General features: G+C 35.9%; 1 protein-coding gene across 2 annotated transcripts in view; it reads left to right on the forward strand.

Annotated features, from left to right (window-relative positions):
* The window catches only part of LDB3 (LIM domain binding 3), a 201,852-nt gene that overhangs the window by 98,865 nt on the left and 82,588 nt on the right, over positions 1–20,399 (forward strand). Inside the window, exons 8-11 of one of the 2 annotated variants that reach the window (XM_088463088.1) lie at positions 3,076–3,245; positions 4,192–4,228; positions 12,715–12,750; positions 13,851–14,063. In XM_088463088.1, the coding sequence (XP_088319214.1) occupies positions 3,076–3,245; positions 4,192–4,228; positions 12,715–12,750; positions 13,851–14,063 (456 nt within the window). Of the gene's footprint in view, positions 1–3,075; positions 3,246–4,191; positions 4,229–5,155; positions 5,557–12,714; positions 12,751–13,850; positions 14,064–20,399 lie in introns of those variants that run through there. The other variant, XM_088463089.1, reaches the window with a different exon arrangement.

The following is a 20,399-nucleotide window of genomic DNA, read 5'->3' on the forward strand; positions in this document are numbered from 1 at the left end:
TTTTCCTGTTATATTTCAGACTTACAGATTCTCATCTTGGACTAAAAAGTAACCTTTAACTTACAAAGTTGGTGTAAAAGTATTTTTCCATAGTAAATTAAGTGGTGTTAAGTGGATGTAAAGATGGACCCCTATTACCATAATGCAGACAGTGGTGAAAAAATCCTGGCCAGTTAACAAAGGCTGGACAACATGAGAACTTCTTTACCTTGCTTTGTCATGGCTGGTACAAAGTACGTCCCTGTACTGTTGTCAAGCTCTTCAGAGATTCTTTTATGTTTAAATTGTTGAACATTCAACAGATTTAAACTGAAACATTCAACAGATGTAGGGGTCTATTTAGTAAGCAGTGTTAGGAGACAGAGTGAAAAGTGATAAGTCTCTGATAAGGTGCCAGCCAATCAGCTCTCAACTGTCATTTTTCAAACAGCCTGTGAGATGACAGTTGGGAGCTGATTGGCTGGCACCTTATCACTTTCTTATCACTTTTCACTCTGATCCTAACACTGCTTAGTAGCTAGACCCCCTAAACTGATAATTCTTGTGTGTTGAGTTGTATTGTGGTTCATAGCCTGCGTAAATATCGGCTAGTTCGATTGCATCTACAGTACACATTGTATTTAGACAGCGGGGTCACCAAATACAGAAGTAGCGCTGGGTGTAGTCTTCTCTCATAATACTACTTTATTACTGGTGTTTAAGTACATATACAGAACAGAGGAGTTTGGAAGAGTAAATGCTGCCATTAGGCTTACAGAACAGAATAAACTTCTTGTTTCTTAAAGGTTACAACATTTTTATTATTTTTTTCTTTTATTGTAGAGAAGTCAACACTTATATTAAAATTTAAAACCATAATTTATTAAAAGAAGAAAGACAGATAATTGCCCTAAGTTTAGGCAAACACTTCTAGCCCCTCTATAACAGGGCTGTTCCATGTGCTTGCTTTAGTCTGTGTGTAACTGTTTGCATACTGTTTTCTTTTATACCCAGTATAAATCATACATCACAAACTGAAATAAGGTTGTCAGGGTTGGTGAACGACAGCTTTGCTCAAAGCCCATTATAATATTTAGCTGCAGATTTGTAAAATTATTTAAGCCTTGGGATCTCATTTACTAAACAAATATAACTTCCTCTCAGATATATAGCCATAAATAAAATGATTTAAGCCTTGGGATCTCATTTACTAAACAAATATAATTTCCTCTCAGATATGTAGCCATAAATATTATGAATTTGCATTTGGAAGCTTCAGTCTTAGGTTGGAATACTTTGATAGCTAATAGTCATCCCAACCTAGGCAGTTTGGCCCTCAGGGTTACAGAAAAATAATAATAAAAAAATATATGTAAACATCTAATTTCCAGTGCCCTGACTTACTTTCACAAGCATGACGGATCTGAGTGTGCTAACATCATATCCAATCAGGTTGGGAAAAAGCTTTTTCTATTTTTGCACACCTGACTGAACAAGATGGAGACAAACTGATCTGTCATCACGCGGAACGTTGCCTGCTTTAAATATATTGCTATAAAAGTCATACCAAATACTATATGTTTGTACTTGTTTTAGTTGTTGTTATATAGCAATTTGTTAATTTATTGGATAAGACACAACCAACATCTACAAAACTGAATCTACCTTCAAAACTTGATATTAGTAAACAAAGTTCTGAATATTAGTGCTGAACCCAATGGTATGTAATACTAAATGTTGAAATCTAAGGAACTTGATCATCTCAGTTTGCAGTCCAGCATATTACATCTTTAGAGCAATGATGGTTGATGAACCCTCATATTTCATAATTAGCAGGTGTCGTGTGTTTAAATAAGTTTGAGTCATTTACATATATCTTACAAGCTCATGCCAGGATCTTTTAGTTAAATCTGCTCCGGGTAAAGTCAAATTTACAAAATTGTTCTATCACACATTTACATTGTTACAATATATACCAAGAACCAACAGTCAATGTCATATTTTTGATGTTACGATGTTACAGTCAAACCTCTATTGCTTACAGAATATATATAACAGCTTTTAGGCAAGTATACAAATGAATTGGACAAAACAAAAATAATGCATCATGAATTAAACAAAAGTTAATTATTTTTAGAGGTTTGAATGTGATTTTCATTATACTTTGAAAGCTAATGTTGAGTAATAAAAGTCAATGCAAAAAAAGGCTTCTGTGAAAAACATAATTGTACATTTTACATCGATTCCCATTGAACTAAACAATAACTTTTATGACAGTTACTGTCCACTAAAATAGATGTAATATACACAGTGACCGAACCTGTTTGTAAAGTATATTAATACTGATGATATTGCCAGTATGTCGAAAATAAATTCTCATTTATGCACCAATAATGAAGAATGAAGCCTTTGTTTGCATCTATTAAAACATACTGTATATATTGGATTGTTCACAATTTTGTAACAATAGATGTAGAACTTTATAGGCAAGCTCTGTTATTTAGATCATGGCAGTAGCGTGAAGTAAGCAAATAGTTACCTGGAAAACTTTTTAACAGGGCCATAAGGAAACCCTCAGCTGCAATATATTGTTTATGCCAAACATTAGATGCACACTGGCAGGAATTGCCTGTAATCTTAGTGCTTGTTCGCAAATATTGTTGAGCTATGCCCAGTACTTGGCGCTAGTTTCACCGATCAATATCCATAATAAGCTGTAATTATACCTCTTTGCAATTGTTTTTAGAAAAGCAAGTGGATAAGATACAGTTTTACAAATAATAATAATAATAATAATAATAATAATAATAATAATAATAATAATAAATTCCGGACCTATTTTTTTAAGCATATTGTGTTAATTCTGCCACTTGTTTAAATATGAGGCTTGCCTATAATCAACAGTCATGGTAATGATAGACTCCCAAAGAAGAGGGTGGGTTCTATCTTACGTCTCAGTGAATGCTTTCGATATTTGTTAAATTAATCTTTCTCCCAGTCATCGTGGTGAATGTGTTCGGTGATTTTACATCCGCATGAAATGGAGACAATAATCGCTTTGTAGCAAATCTTCAACTCCCTCTTTCTGCATTGCAGTAACGTCCCAGTTAAAGATCCTCACATAGACATTGCTTCTCCAGTGTATCAGGCTGTACTTAAAAATCAGGGCAAAAGTGAACACGAGATTGATGAGTGGGCCCGTCGTGCTGCCAACCTGCAGTCCAAGTCATTCCGTGTTCTTGCACAGTTGACAGGAACAGAATACAGTGAGTAGATTTTGCTCTCCTTTATGCATGCATGTAAACAAACTATCAATTATAAAACTTGATACAAGTTAGTTAGATTCTCCAGCAGACAAGTAGTTTTTTTTCAAAACAAATGTATAATGTGGTTTATTCTTCCAGGAGGCAGCATAAAAAAATACATAAAAAAAATATTAACAATGACAAATCACCTAATTATGTATTGGGAATACACATTAAAGAAATTGGATAGAGATACCATTTATATAAGTGTTATCTGTGGAGAACTCCAGAACCCAGATTTAGAGATGTACAGTAATAAACAAACCTATTTGCTTGGTAATTAAAAAATAATTCCATCTGTCTTCTCCACTTCACTTATAATGAGTCGCCTGCTGCTGAATCCTACATAATTTAATACTAAGCACGTCCACGCCAAATACGAGAATAGGTCCCCTTCCATCTCGGAGAATCTCTCCTCCCTCCACCTAAGCAGCTTTTCTGATGGTAGATTGTTCTTTTACATTCCTCATGTCAGACATATAACAGCTTCTCATCACTCAGAAATATCTGTTAGTACTGTAGGCTGTGGGTTAGTGGGGATCTCTAAATTGTCATTGAGATATATTGACATCTCCTAGATTCGTGTATTTTCTTGTCATGTGATTTTAGTCTTTGCAGTACCTGTCTCCGTAACCATATCTAGCAGTCAAGTTGGGTATGAGGGAAAGACAGTCAGTATGTTGACAATGACGATGTCAATACCAGAATGCAGGCGCCAGAATGCCGATAAAGTTAACATGCTGCAAGTAGCATGTTAACCTTGTTGGCCTTCAGGCACCCGCATTCTGGGATGACATAGCCACTCTTGCCATAGTGAATGATGATCCCATGACTGAACCCCCCCCTCCCCACTTCTATTAGAGAACTCACTAAAATATATTGTTTTGTTTTTGTTTATCCCCTGCAGTGCAAGACCCTGATGAAGACGCACTGAGAAAATCAAGGTAGGCAACTAGCAGCAAAACAATGTGGCCATCTTAATAGATAACAAAATGCCTAAAGCTCTGAAGCAGAATTAATAAACACAAATTAAAACCAGATTTAACACCAAACTTAATCTGCTATTGGCTTTTAAATTGGCAACATTCAAAAGCAAACAGTGACCCTTTTTCTTTTAAATAATTAACATTTTTGAGTCTCTGAGTCTATAGCATTCATCTATAAATGATGTTGTGGCATGTTGTCATCATGTGTGCAATTTATTTGGATACTATGCTTTCTGCATACAACACTAAAACCGTTTTGTGCACATATTTGGATTTCCAGGCACTATTAGTAGAGTAGAACGTTGTTCACTAAATGGTGAGAAGCTTTATAGTACAGTAGTTTGGGCTTCTGTAGTGTCCTCAATTTTCACAGTATGGGCCCCTGTAGTCTAAGGGTATATGATAACAGTATAACAATTAATAACTAAAGTAAGTGATTGCTTATGTGTAGTATTATTGTGGCTTTTGTCCGTCTTCTGATGACTCATGGGCAGGTGTGGTTGCTACCGGCTGGTACCTGCATAACAAGTCCAGAGCCACCCAAAGCACTTCTAATGTATCTTCTCCTTGTGATGAATGAGGTATAATAACCAAAGGGATGGACTTCCTAATGGAGTAATAGGTTGTAGCTTTAAAATTCTATTCATATATAGTTGGCTGGCCACTTCATTGAATTTCTAAAATATTCGTGCATATATGCATAAATAGCAATGTACTGTAGACATTTAAAATGAATGCACTCAATTACTGAGCCCTCTCGGCACATGGAAATATCCAAATAAATTGCCATATTTCTAGGCAGGGGAGTAAAGGTCACTGTCCCTAACCCCTTTCTTTATTCCTCCTCTCTCTCTTTCTCTCTCTCTCTGTTTCTCCATGCCATAGGGAAAAGTTTGAAACGGAACGTAACAGCCCACGCTTTGCCAAATTGCGCACCTGGCATCATGGCCTTTCTGCACAAATCCTTAATGTTAAAAGTTAAATGCCCACGTGTAACACAATATCTATTGAAAGGCAATAAACATTAAAAATCTACTGCAGATAAAATCTGCCATATACATAAAAATATAAATATATAAATAGAAAGAAAAAAAAAAAAAACAACAACACAGGGACGTTTTCTTGCAGTGCCTGTCATTACCTAATTGTTAGCCTAGTTTTAACCCACCACTGTCAATTAAAAAATAAAATAGTAGATGGTATTTGTGTTGTTTTGCTTGGAATTAAGAAATAAAATATAATAGCTCTTGTACTTAATTCCTTTAAATAAAAAAGCTAAAGAAAAACTAACATTTGTCAGGATTTGTGTGATCATTGTATATGCTGGTGATTTGTAATGTAGAGAGAAAATGTTTGCTGTAGGATTCAGTAGGATGCCTGCTATGCAGGTGATTGGTGGAATCTGGCTTGGAGATTGACTGTTGTATTACAGACAATGGGTGTCTGATGCCACAAAACTACGAAGAAATGACTACTTAAGTAGAGTGCATTTCATTTTTTTGCCATGTTAGACACTAGTACTGCAATAAGAAGTGTTTTACAGCTCAGTTAGACAAAATGTGGTTCTACGCAGGTGTGAATCTGTAGCAGGCTTTACACAACCACAGAATACATATGACAGCTTTTGGTTGAAGTAGATTAGAGAAGAATAAAGTTCATTAGTAATACCATCAGCACAGTAGATAACTTTCCAGCTAAACCTTGACCTTTATCAGCTAAAAGATGCACCAAGTGGTGGGTGCTAACAATATACAGTATGTACATTTGGAAGCCCTGCAGTTAGTTTGCTCATAGCGGTTTTAAACTAGTGATTGGCTAAACAGTTTAAGTTTGTACAGTGTGTGTATACTTTTTGAACTACAAAGATACTCTGACCAATTATTCAATAATAAATTATAGCTATGGTTCAGATACAAACAGATATTAAAAATAAGCAGCTTCAATTTCAGCCACAATGAGTAGAAGAAGTAATGCAGAGCTCAAGGCCCAGAGTTTATCAACCAGTGATATTCTTATTACCACTCGTTACCAACCAATCAGCTCCTAACTGTCATGTGTTTACTTTGGAAAATATGACAGTAAGAGTAAGGAGCTGATTGGTTGGAGCACCATTTAAAATTAGTAAAGAGTGATAACAAGAATATAACTCGATAAAGCTGGGCCTTAAAAAATAGATGTTTTTATCAATATCACTGAATACTTTTTTTTGGGCCTGTTTAGGACATCTCTTGCAATCATTTGTTCATTTTTACATCATTATTTCACGTTTACTGTAGTGATACCACAACATTTTTTATAACATCTCATTACAATACCCAAAATGAGAGTGTAGTCTCATTTATTAAATTGTAAGCATGGATATGTTTGAAGAAAAATATGCTACTAGACAATTCTTGAATCATGGTCAAAGTAATGTTATTTAAAATAAGTAAAAAGCTATTTTGCTGTTCTTGTAAAGATTTAGAGCTCAATAATAATCAGTAGCTCTTTATGTCTACTTAAATAACAGTAGTAAATATTACTAGAATTAGAGGGTTGATTTCAATTGGGTTTTCAGTTAGAAATTAAATTATAAGCAGCTAAGATTTTGATGTAATATATGACGTTGTATTATTTTTTTTTTCCTGTTTTGCTTTGACGTTTGAATTATACATTAACTTTCCTGTATTGCTTATGATATTCTGTATTAATAGAGCCACAGTATGTGCTTGTGTTGTGAAAATAAAAGTGGTCAATAAAAAAAAAAAACATGCTGTACTTGTTTATATTAATTAGGAGCATGACAGCAGGAACAAAATACCGGGATCATTGTATCCAGAGTTGGCATAAATATTAGTCTGCAGACCACTTTATTATATTATTATAATTAGTCTATTAATCTGTGAATAGGAAGCCATTAGACAAAGTAGGGCAAAATTAATGTATGAACTCTCTTCCTCATCAGTGGACCCAGTGCAGGGTATACTTTTGACGGACACCCACAATCAGCTATAGTAAGAAGGAATAGTACATAATACAAGCTGGGTAATTAATGCTAATGTAAATAAATGATATACTGTATAAATTAGTGTCAACTGGATATTTCTTAAAATCACTTTACAAAACAAGTAGGGGGCGCTAATATAATTTTCGGAAATAGGCACCTTAAACACAGGTTAAATGTACATGGAGAAGAAAATTGCTGGTTTTCTAATCCAACATGATAGCTTTTGCAAAGTGACCTGTGTATATTAAAGTGTGATGGTACTGGTTCTGCATTGGTGAAGACTTATTTCCTCCACAAATTAGAACCTACAGCAGCAGACAGGTTATACATCAAACTAAGTGTATCGAACATGAATTTAGGGTTAAAGAAATATATTTCCCTTTAAATTTATGTTGTAGAGAAAAGCATAAATGTATTTTCCTGAGCAGGATGCAATAGAAGCTGCTTGATAACTTACATGCAGTTTATACAGGAAATAACGAAATAACTTCCATTTAATAACAGGCCATCATTACTCTGTGTATCACTTGATGTTATCAAAACATGTAACAACTTCTAGTAAAAACAATTTATAGTAGCCATTAACACAAGAACACAAATACATGTATACATAATCAACCTGTCAACAATTAGTCATTTTCCTGGTCTAGTGAAACAGTTGCAGGTGTTTTGCTCTAAATACATCTGATGTATAGCAAAATATAAGAACATATGAGGGCTACGTAATTACATATTGCTATTTATATGCTGTAGCCCATAGTAACCAATCATATATTCTCTTTTATTTTGTGAACTGCACTAAAAAAAATAACAGAATCTGATTGGTTGCATTGGATTATAAACCGTATGGGCACATGGCGAAATCTATTAATTAAGCATTTAAGTTTGAAACATATATGTGTATATATATATATATATATATATATATATGTGTGTGTGTATACATTTCCGAAAATAAATCATGTATGTGTATTAAGAGATTTGATGGCTTAAGATAACAAGTCATGATTCTACATTGTAGGCATATCGTTAGACGTTGCAAGACAAAACACAGTTTCTTAAGATGTGTCTGTGCCTCTCCTGATCTTGGCTGTAAAACCTACTATTGCTAGCCAGTCCCAGTGTCTCAGGGTGCATTTCTGCCTTTATTTTCTCTTTAGTGCTAAGGGGAACATTGGTTTAATTGAGGGTGACGATTCCATTAGTCAGGTTCCACGATACATGTACAACAGCTTCAGTAGATAAAATGTAGCACGTGGGCAACCTTATCCATCCTGCAATCCCAAACTGAACCGATAAACCGCAAGCTTGTGCATCCGTGAAGATGCTTCCATTGGGCTGCCAGTGTTAATCTAAAACAAAACAAAAAAATCGGCCTTCAAGGTAAAATTGCTTGACTGGTTATTGTAATAGGGACGTATTATTTTCTGCTGTGCTTGCATAAGTGGACTAACATCTTATCCCCTTCCTTTCTTCCTGCTCACGATCCCTCTATTCTACTCATACTTACATTAGCTAGAGATGCAATATATCAGGATTGTGCACTGCATGTAGTGAATGCAGTAAAGGTAACTGCATGCATTATACAAACAAATATGCATTTACCATAATTGAAATGATAGATTATTAGAACTCTGAAGGCAACCTGTGTCTGCTTTCTATATTGGAGGCCTGACCTGAGGCATGAAAATATTCGGATTGCCCTAGATCACTCACATTTGTCACTGGGTCTTGAGATGCGTAGCACTATATTAATTTATTTTACCCCATAATATTTGCTTGGAAATGGCCTATGACATTTAATATGCTTGCATCAGAATTTCTTTTAAGATATCAGTGAATAATAAAAAAATAGCACTTCTCTAAATACTTGCAACTTTGGAAAACTATTGATAGTAGTTTAACTACCATTGTGCTCAGCTTAGGCTCTTTGGGGAATTCAGCTATATAATGGTATACTGTAATGATGAAGCAAACTGCTAATTACATCATAGTCAAATGTAGACTACAGATTAATAAAGACAAGTTTTGTACCCTCTCAAAATAGGAAGGGCCCTGTGATAACATATCATTACAGAAATAACGCATTTGCTTCTTTACCGTGAATGTGAAATTGAGTTTTAATCTATTTGAAGCCTATACATATATGTGTATCAAATTAATTAAAAAAATCCATCTTCCTAAATATCTGTTTTTTATTTTATATCCATCTTTTTTTTTACATAAGTCTAATCAGTAATATTCCACATTGCTTTCCAATTATCTGTGTGCTTACTGAATATGTTCTCCCTTATCCCTTGGCTATTTTCTTCCCTAAAAACATTTTAACATTTTAGACATTGTGCTCATGTACCTTCAGCCATTTATAATCTATTTTAAAATTCTTACAGCACTTAAGTTAACCAATATTAACATATATTTACACATATATGTGTTAAGCAGATAGCAAATTTAATACATCCAATTTATAATGCTTATTAGAGAAGAAATACCATGCATTTAATTTTACATGGCCCATTTTGTAGTTTACTAACATGGCTCATTAAAGCCATAAATTGTACCATTGGCTGTCCTAGAGAAGAAAATTGAGGATGGCATAATACGAGTTTCATTGTCTTATTTACTTTACAGAAAAAGTAAATAAATCTATACACAAAAAGTTCCTTATTGCATAAATATTAGCAGCAAAAGTTGTTCAATTCTGCAAAGATTTTAAAAATGTTTTGTATACTTGAGCTGAATATAAATATATATAATTATCCTGCCTGAGGCTCCATAATAAATATAAAATTACATATTAATATGAGAAATGTAAGTTAGCACATTGGATCTTCCATACTTGTAGTGTACAGAGAATAATACTGCATCCTTAGCAGAACTTGCATCCAGACCTCACTTTCCCATTTTCAGGAAGATTTGATGTCAAAGGCCTGTAGCGTGGGCTGTTCGTCTTTTTCTAAAGTGGATGAGAAGAGAGAATGGCTTATTTGTCCTAAATATCAAATCCATACACTAAAACATGCATGTATAACATTAATAAACAAGACCATTACTTCTGTATTTTTTATTTAATGTTTTTGTCACTTTCATGTTGTCTGGCTATATATATATTTATTTATTTTTTAAAAGGCAGAGCTTTTTTTCTAGGTGTACCTCTTATTATTTCCATTTTAAATGCACTCCCAATCATTGTTTTTTTGTCTTTAAGTCATAAAGTTTTTGGATTGTTTTGTTTCATTTTAATAATAGCATCCAAGAAATGCAAAACAGTATCCAAGTCAAGCAAAATAAAAATGTAAATGTAAAATTATAAAGGAAAATGTATAGAAATTTGTTTCACTGATTCAATTTTTCATCTTTAGTTGCAAGTTAAATAGCATCTTAAATACCTTGCATGACCTTCTTAAAATATTTAATTTAGTAATATCTTCTATTTCTATATAAATAAAATAAATCTACTAATAATTAGCATTAACCTAAACAAATAGTCTAAGATATTTTAGACTTTTAAAATGATACTTAATAAAAATAATAGACAAAATGTTTTATGTTAAACAAACACAGTTACGTGTTAAACAAGGTAAATTATTTATGGAATAAAACTAAATTGCTCTTAAAATGCAAATAGAAAATAAACCTGACTCTAAAATATGATTTAACAAAAGTATGAATAAATAAATAAATAAGTACAAACTAAACAATGCTTAAATTAATTTGATTTCCAAATCCATTTTTGGGAATTTTAAAAATACTGGGTAAACTGTAATGTAAATATTTCCATGCCTATTCTCGCTCACCATAAATGTTTGTAGTGTAAACAAACAAATAGCAAATAAATACAGAATTGTGTTGCTGATTTTCAAAAATGTAATGTTTTAAATATTTATTTTTAAACATTAGAACAAAGATACTGACAAGAATTAAAGCAAATATATTTATATTTTAAGAGAGAAGGTGTGTTTCACACTTAATACTATTGTCGTTTTAATTTCTGTGGGTTAAAAAGACTGATAATAAGCAGCTTTGAATGGCCAATATTTAGTAAATAAACCACTAAGTGGTTATTCTGTAAAAGTAGGGTAGAATGTAAATAAATTTATGTTAGTAAAATCCATTCTAATATACAGTAATAAAATAGTTGTTAAGCTGAATAGCAATTTTTAAAATACCATTATTAATAATATCCTGTAGGTGGTACTATAGTGCTGCATGTTTTGCCAGCTATATGCACACCATGCTGCAAATAGCAGTGCTATACTAGAGAACAAGCAAATGCAGGCCTTACAAACAAAATTTTTTTTAACAACACGAAGACTACTAAATTCATTTTTTTTTCAAAATAAATTAATTGCAATTAAAAATTGTTATTTAAACTTTCAACAAATGTTTTCAAAATGTCCACTGCTTGTAAGATGAACACTGTTTGCAGTAGTTACAGTAGGTTGAAAAAGCTCTGGCCCACTGAATAGCCATGTACTCTTTTTGTCCTAACCAGTAATATGTATTGTTTTTTCTTCTTCCCATCCGCTATCCTTCTATTAATCCTTATCACCTTATCAACTCCCCTGCCATCTGATTCAAAAGTGTCCGACACATTATGTATAGGTGAATAATATGGATCTTTTTCATGGGGAGGGGCTGTTAAACAATATATTAGAGTTGGGGAACATTACATTTAAAACCAAAGCCAACAGAGATAACTAAAGGCCTAATGCTGCTAGAAGCCTTACCCAGTTGCTTACACCAAAATTCTAGGGAACATTGTCAGACACCCTGCTTTATTGAACACGCTTCTGACTTACTTGCTTCGAGAATGATCTGTAACTTTAATTGCATGCATTTTTGAGGTTCTTGGTATATTATTGTTTTCACTTCTCTTTTTCCACTTTACAAACTCTCATTCCACTTTAGCTTCACCAGTCTTCACTGAAATCCATGACTCACCATGAGCCAAGGGTGGCAAGTTACATTTCAACTGCGGTAAAACAGCTCAGGATCACTTAACCAACCAAAGCAAATCAGCCAGGGATATTTTTTTTGAGCTTTAAAACATCAAGAAGCTAAAATAACAATTATATTGAAGTAATTGATGAAATTAGCTCAAAGTGTAGGAGGCACAATATAATTAAAAACATTGTGGCCTTTATACAAGACACAAGCGCCTTGGGTCCTTTTGATACCTTACAGATAAATTAGGTCATGTTACGGTAACTATGATCTGAAATTTGCCTTTTTTAAGGTTACTTTTTAAATCAGGCAAAAAAACCCCATTGAAATATATTACCCTGGATAACTGAGTGAGTCATGGCTCTGCTGCTAATCATACGTGGAAAGTATGTCCCTAATCCATCACCTTTACTTATTTCCTAAGCTTGGGACTCCTGCCTTCACCAGGTGATTAATGTATATTACAACTGTCTTTCTTAAAACACATTCACCATGTCCTCTTATTTCACAGCAGCAAGAAAAATGTTCCTAAATCTCCTGAGACAAGGTAACTTGTGCAGTGGATTGTGTACTCAGTTTTTTATAACCCATCTTACATAATTAAAAAGGAAGTCAGTTATTTTCAAGTTCTATAATTAACGTACAATTCTCAATATTGAAAATTCCGTTTGGGATGAGCCTTGAGGAGTCTCCCTCATACCTGCTGATGGTGATACCATCTTTCCAGTGAATGGTAATCTGCAAAAGATACTAAAGACTCATGCACAGTGTCAGAGTATTTGTTATCTAATTGTGCCAGCACCATCTTTACGAAGACATCAGCAGAAAGATGGTGCTGACATCGGCAGGTATGGGGGAGCAGGCTGCACGCAAACTTCGAATTCTGTTGAAAGTGTTGGGTGTGCAGCATGACTCCTTGGACAGTGCACACCCTGTATCCATCATAGATACACCAGTGTCAGTCGCAAAAGGTTACTTGCCAGCATTTTGACTATCCACTCAACACCCATATTCCATTTGCCTGCCATTGCTCTAGTCAGTCCTATTGCCAATATATTGGACAACATACTACCTGTCTGAAAAAAGAAGAGGTTGGCAGAAGCAATGAGTTTCAGTAAACTTAAAGAGTTGAATTATTTAATAGACAGCCAATGGTACTTCTTCTCTGGCACTCATGGGGAAAATCACAGTTCTACCAAAACTAAAGACAGTGCCCCCAATGTTCTTTGTAAACTATAAAAATGTATTATTATACAATATGCATTAATTCCTCTATTGAAAATGGCATCTATTTCTGTTTTCTGTTTCCTTGTGCCAGTTGCCTTCAATCATTCTTCAAAATGTAATTAACTAAAATGTAAGAATAAAGACCTCTAATGATTTATTATTAAAGATAACACTTCTTATACCAGGACATTTGTTCCTTTTGCAAAAAAAGGGTTAAAAATTACTTTACATTTTTACATTTCCATAAAATGCGGTAAAATACATGTCAGTAATACATTTCCCCTTAAACCATGACTAGTAATTTATACTGAAATGGTTTACTTAACAAGTTCCATGAAATACACCCATTTATTTAGTTGAAATTAATGTAACCCTTTATTTGGAATGTGCTAAAAGCACACTGTAATTTCTGTCACCCAGTCCTGCAGGTACTTCAGTATCACAAAGTGTCATCTCAGGGGTTTGGCACCCTTCTATTTCATCCAACATGAATGCCAACCCTACTCAAACAAATGCAGTGCCCACCAGAGCTTATTCCGTGAGGTTTGGGGCTGACTCCAGTTCAAGAGAACCCACTTACACCAGCCAGAGAGGCTATAAACCCTCACCCCCTGTTACGTCCTCTTATAAAAGGTATAAGATAACAGGTATTAACCTCGTAATCAACGCTTTTCAGATTGACGTTCTTAAATTTAATATCTTCCTAACAATGTATTGGTATAGTTTTTGTCTCCCAGTTTTACTGGATTATAAAATGTGGACAACAAAGGACTTAAATCTAGATTAATACTCCTTAAATATATATGAGGAAGAACTGGGGAAAGCATGCAGAACCCAAGGTATATGAGAAAAGGTGCTGTAAGCTTCAAGCATCCAGTGGTAAATGGACATTATAGAGCAGTGCTTATCCCTTGTGCTCAAGGCATCTATTAATGAAATGCAGCAAGTTATTGGTTTGTATGTAGTTCATTAGATTAATATTCAACGATTAACTGTGGATCACAGCACATTCATTGTAAAGTTGCAGGGTACTTAAAATCCCCTCTTTCCTTCCAGTGACTATGAGGAAACTAAGAAAATATGAGAAAAAATAAACACATATTATTTCATGCAGATTTAGTAATTGAAATGGCTAAAGGGCACATGGACAGAGTTCCTTTTGATGATGTATCTTACAGTGACAACTGTTATTTCTGATTTAACAATTTCATTGAATGAGTGCACTGTGAGCAAATGGCAAACATTGCAGAAAGATTGATTCACAATGAACCAGTAACTCCTTATTGGGCAGGTGTAGCTGGAATTTCAACAGAGAGCTTAATGATTTACAACTGTTGCAACGATTCTTATAGTAGGCATCATAATGTCACATTGGTCTATTTAAAGTGCAGCATTTAATCACTAATTGATTTAATCAATCATATATGAGTAAAACAAAGAGTATGTTACAGGAGGGTTCTAATCATGGTGTTTTATAAATCTAAGTTACCACTTTTCCAGCTGTGATAAAAAAAACCACTATAGCAATAAGTAATGAATGCTTCTGTAGCTGGGAAACCATTACCCTTATTCGGCATCAGTTGTCATTTTGGGAAGTATGGATATACATAATCTACTTTCCTATATATACATAATGTGGATTAGGTATGTAATAATGTAGACAACCAGATATAATTTAAGGATCCCTCTAACCTTCAAACGGTCTACACATCAATCATAATCTCAGTAACAAATTAAAATACATTTACTTAAAGAAATACACATCTATCTGTAATAAAATAGCAGACCGCATTTTAATGTAAGATAAACAATTGTTACAAGCAAACAAATCTGACATCAAACCAGTAAGGAGCTGGGGGTCAAAGGTGTGTGGTCTGAGTGCTGTATGCTGCCCATTAATGGTGTACAGCATAGACCTTATGGGTTTTTTCAATGATTGCCAATTTAATACATCAGGCAGACTCACTGGAATCTCGCCGATGCCTGCAAGTCGCAGGCTATTACATTTCCCCCATATACTTAAAAAAGGTTACACGTCTCACACGTCTACTGCACTGGAAGCTTGTATGTATTTTTACAACTTATAGTAAATAACCATCATGCCTAGCTAGTTATGTATATAGCTAAATTAGAACATTAAGCATCATGCACACATAACTGTCACATAAAGAGAGACTATTGTTGTGAATCAATCCTTGTAGGGCGATACCCAGATAAAACATACAGAATGCTGCTGTATGCACTGTCTGACACTATATTTCTCTTGTTGCTTTGCTATAGATAGCTCTGTCTACTGCTTATAAACAGAAGCTGTGCATAAAGTTTCCCGGTATCCTGAAACACCTGTTACACCTGGTACATCATTTTATTCTACAGTGTAGACAATTCTTAAAGTTATATTTTAGCTGGAATTACAATCCATTGCAAAAACAAAATGATAAAAATCCCGATGACACATTGTTTCTGACAATATTTCTTACAGACTATAATATTTTATTTCTTTTTATATTCTGCTTCTCATTTTTGTATGTTGGAGCAAAAGTAGTCTCACTCAGGTACCTAATCTGCTCCTATCAGGGAACACACCCTAACCACATAGGTCCTCCACTCCAATTTTGCTATCCTGTATCGGACGACACCACCTAGGCTTGCAAATCCATGAGCTACAGTACCTTGTAAAACCAGAGGTATCTACACAGAAGCAGCATGTGATGTCATGGATCATTAAGTGCTCTTCCTGGTCAGCCAATGCAGGGTTGTGTTAACAGCAGTGTGGGCCCTGGGCAAAGCAATGCACTGGGACCCCTACCCACCCATTCACAGGAAAAAAATTTAAATGTTCAATAAAATTAAACCCTCCTGCATGCCCATCAGACCTCCCACACATGCAGTGAGACTCTGTCTGAAGCCAGCAGATAAAGTGAAACTGGGACTGAGGTGAGTACTCGTCACCAGGGGGTTGGGAGTGGGGGAGGTTAGATCAGAATACAGTGCGCCGGCGGCTGGCTAATAAAAATATCACAAATTTACCAACTGGCCGGGCTGCAGGGGGGCGGGTTGGTGGGCCCCTACAAGCTTCGGGCCCTTGGGCAACTGCCCAACAAGCCCAATGGAAGAGATGGCCCTGAGCCAACAGGTGATCTCATCTAACAAAATTGTCTGCTCTTCCGCATAAGATTTGATCATATCGGATAACGTTATTCAGAACAGTTGATTGGTTGGAGACATTGCCAAACTAATTGGAACATCTTTATGCAGCGTTATTGTTACAAACTCTTCCAGTGTATAGCATTCAGTTTATCCTCTTTTATTGAAATTGTTACACTCTCTCATTTGGTTCTTCCATTTGATTTATAGGCTACCCAGGCTGCAATTCTGCTAGCCAGGGCCATTGAGACCTTTTGTGAAATTGAGTGATACAATAGGGTGTGATCAAAACCACGAGTTGTGGCCCTGATCCCCTTAGAAAAAAATGAATGGCAAATACTATTCATATTTCTCTCACTCCACTGCTCCCAGGATCCCGAACGGCCCCACAAGACATCGCTGGTCTCGCCGCCTAGGTAATTAGTAGTCATTCCCCTTCCCTGCCACTGGATATATGATTAAACATGTAGCATCATTGTCTTTGGTCCAGTTTACAGTATTGCTCAGTCCTATTTCAGTTTGTGGTAGTGTGGGCTGCAGTGATGGAACTAATGTGTAAGGGACCTCGTTGCATGCCCAAAAGAGGGGTGTGGTCTCATGGGGAAGAGAGTGTTGCAGTTAGTGACATGTAATCAGGGCCAGTTCAAGGTTTCTTGGCACCCTAAGCATTTCTTCAGCCTTACGTCCCCCCCTGCCCCCATTTTTGATAGCTACACAAGCCCTTATACAGTGCCCCCAGTAGTGGCTCCTTATGCAGTGCCCCCAGTAGTGGTCCCCCTTATGCAGTGCCCCCAATATAGTGCCCCTTATACAGTGCCCCAGTAGTAGTCCCCCACCTATGCAGTGTCCCTTATATAGTGACCCCAGTAGTAACCTCCCTATACAGTGCCCCCAGTAATGGTCCCCCTGATGCAGTGCTCCCAGTAGTAGTCTCCTCCCCAGCAGTGCCCCAGTAGTAATCCCCCCAGTAGCAGCCCTTCCTATGCAGTGCCCCCAGTAGTGGTCCCACCAGTGCAGTGCATACAGTAGCAGTGCTCCTAGTAGTAGCCCCCCCAGCAGTGCCCCTGCAGTAATCCCCCCTATGTAGTGCCCCCAGTAGTAGTCCCCCCAGCAGTGCCCATAGTAGCAGTCCCCCCCAACAGTACCCCTAGTAGTAATCCCCCTCTATACAGTGCCCCCAGTAGTACCCCCAGCAGTGCCCCTAGTAGTCCTCCCAGCAGTGCTCCCCATAGTCCCCCCAGCAGTGCCCCTAGTAGTACCCCCATCAGTGCCCCTATTAGTACCCCCATCAGTGCCCCTAGTAGTACCCCCACAGTGCCCCTAGTAGTACCCCATCAGTGCTCCTAGTAGTGCCCCCAACAGTGCCCCTAGTAGTACCCCCGCAGTGCCCCTAGTAGTACCCCAGCAGTAGTCCATCCCACTGCCAGACAAACACACACACATGAAAAAAGAAAAACCCTCCACTTACCTTAATCCCCGCTCCGGCATGCTCCTCCGTCCAGCATCCTCCCGGGCCAGCCCGCTCTGCATGATGGGAGAGACGTTTTTCCAGCGATTTCCTTACTGCGCAAGTGCAGAACGCTGGGAAAATGGCTGCAGTGGCCATTTTCCAGGCATTCTGTGTAGCGCCTCTCCAGCCGACTTGGGACTTCTGAGAGGTAAGTATTAGAAAGTATAGGTGCAGGGTGTGCGGTGTGTGCACCCTGCACCCATTATAGATATGCCCCTGCCTAATATAACTAAAGCATTTATTTTGGGCAAAAAAAATATTCCTTTCTATCATTTTCACTGTGAGAGAAAAGTAGATATAACCCTTGCCATAACAATAGCCATTTGACACAACTTAAGAACACCAAGTTTACCTTTTTTGGGAGTACAGGCTGCTTTCCCCATTTTGGCCTGTACATTTTGCTTGTCATCCCTGCAAGAATAATTGTGTGAATGTGTACAATAGGATTGCCTGATAAGCGGGAGTGCGTATACATGCGAAAAGTGACATATTCAGACGATTTGTTTCCATCTGCAAAAACTTAAAAGAATGTGTCCCTTAGATTGACCTCTCCTGCTGTTTCTATACATCACATGTATCTTTCTCATGTATCATTACATGTATCTTATACATCACATGTACTTAAGTGCGCTCATTCTGCTATTACTATCCATATTACTATTCCTCTTTCCATCCTCTCTGCATATGTCTCTTGAATGCTATCTACAGTATAAAGCCCTTCTTGATCTGTTGTGCATATAGACTATTATTTCCTTCACTTTATCACTCTTCTCTCATTCTTTCCCTTTATTGCGCATATTTTGCCTATCAAAGGGATCATTCTCAATATATTGTATTATCTAATATATCTTTTTATCTATTACATTAAAAATATCTCCTGTTCTTTAGACTTATAGAGCATATCCTATTTTTAATTTTTTTATGTTCGTCTCTTCTCTCCCTTCCCTTTATAGCATCTATACTTTCTTCACTTTGCATCCATAAAACATGTCCTATCTCTCATTTTATAATGTTCATCTCTTCTTAGCTATCCCTTTATAGCTTGTATATCTCCTTCCCTTTCCACCTATAATCATATCCTAACCTTCATCCTGTGTTCATATTTGCTTTCCTCTCCATTTATAACATGTATATTTCTTGCCCTTTTCACCCATATAGCATATACTAACCTTAACTTTACTATGTTCATCTCTACTTAACTTTCACTTCATAGCTTGTGTATTTCCTTCCCTTCCCATCTATACAACATATACTATCCTACAATTTGCACTGTTTATATGTTCTTTTCTTTCTGCCTATATGATATATATCTCCTTTTCCATTGATAGCATTTATATATCCTGTTCTTTCCATCTATAAAACAAATATCCTACCCTGTCAGTCTATAGACCATATCCTACCATTAATTTTACTTTGTTTATCTCTTCTTTCCTTTCCCATTATAGCATTTATAAATACCCTTCCACTTCCATCCGTAAAATCGATTCTATCCTTCATTTTACAATGTTCATCTCTTTGCTTTCCTTTACGATATAGTTGTATATCCATCTCTTCTATCCTATATGTTTATAGCATATAAAGTATGTACAGTATATTACTTGTCCTTTTCATCACTTTCCTTTTCCTTTTATATCATGTTTATCTCTTGACTTTCAAACTATAGAGTGTATACTGTATTTTCCTTCATAGTTATTATGTTCATTTCTTCTTTACTGTCCATTCATAGAAAGTACATCTCCTGCACTTTCCATACACAGGACATACAGTATATTATCCCACATTTTACTGTCATCTCCTATTTATCTATCCCTTTATGGCACAAGTATCTTCTGTTCTTTCTCCTTTCATTTCCATCTAGAGAGCATATCTCCTACGCTTTCCATCTGTAGTATATATCCTGTCCTTCATGTTATTACAGTATGTTCATGTCTTTTTACCTTTTATTTACAGCATGTACATTTCCTGCTCTTTCCATACATTGGACATATCCCCTTCCACATTTTACTATGTCATCTCTTTTTACCTTTCCCTTTATGGCATACATATCTCTGGCTCTTTCTTCTTCTATTTCCATCTAGAGAATATATCTCCTACCTTTTGCACCTACAGACTATATCCTATACTTCAATGTATTGTGTTCATCTCTTCATACCAAACCCTTCTTGCACTTTCTATCTGTAGACTATATCCTATTCTTTATTTACTGTATGTTTGCCTCTTTTTCTCTCTACCTTTATAGCATGTATATCGCCTGTCTTTGCTATCTATAGCACTTATATCTACTAAATTTCTCATCTGTAGAACATAGCTCT

This window comes from Taudactylus pleione, unplaced genomic scaffold (assembly GCF_031769625.1).
Source record: "Taudactylus pleione unplaced genomic scaffold, aTauple2 ptg001314l, whole genome shotgun sequence".
NCBI classification, from domain to species: domain Eukaryota; kingdom Metazoa; phylum Chordata; class Amphibia; order Anura; family Myobatrachidae; genus Taudactylus; species Taudactylus pleione.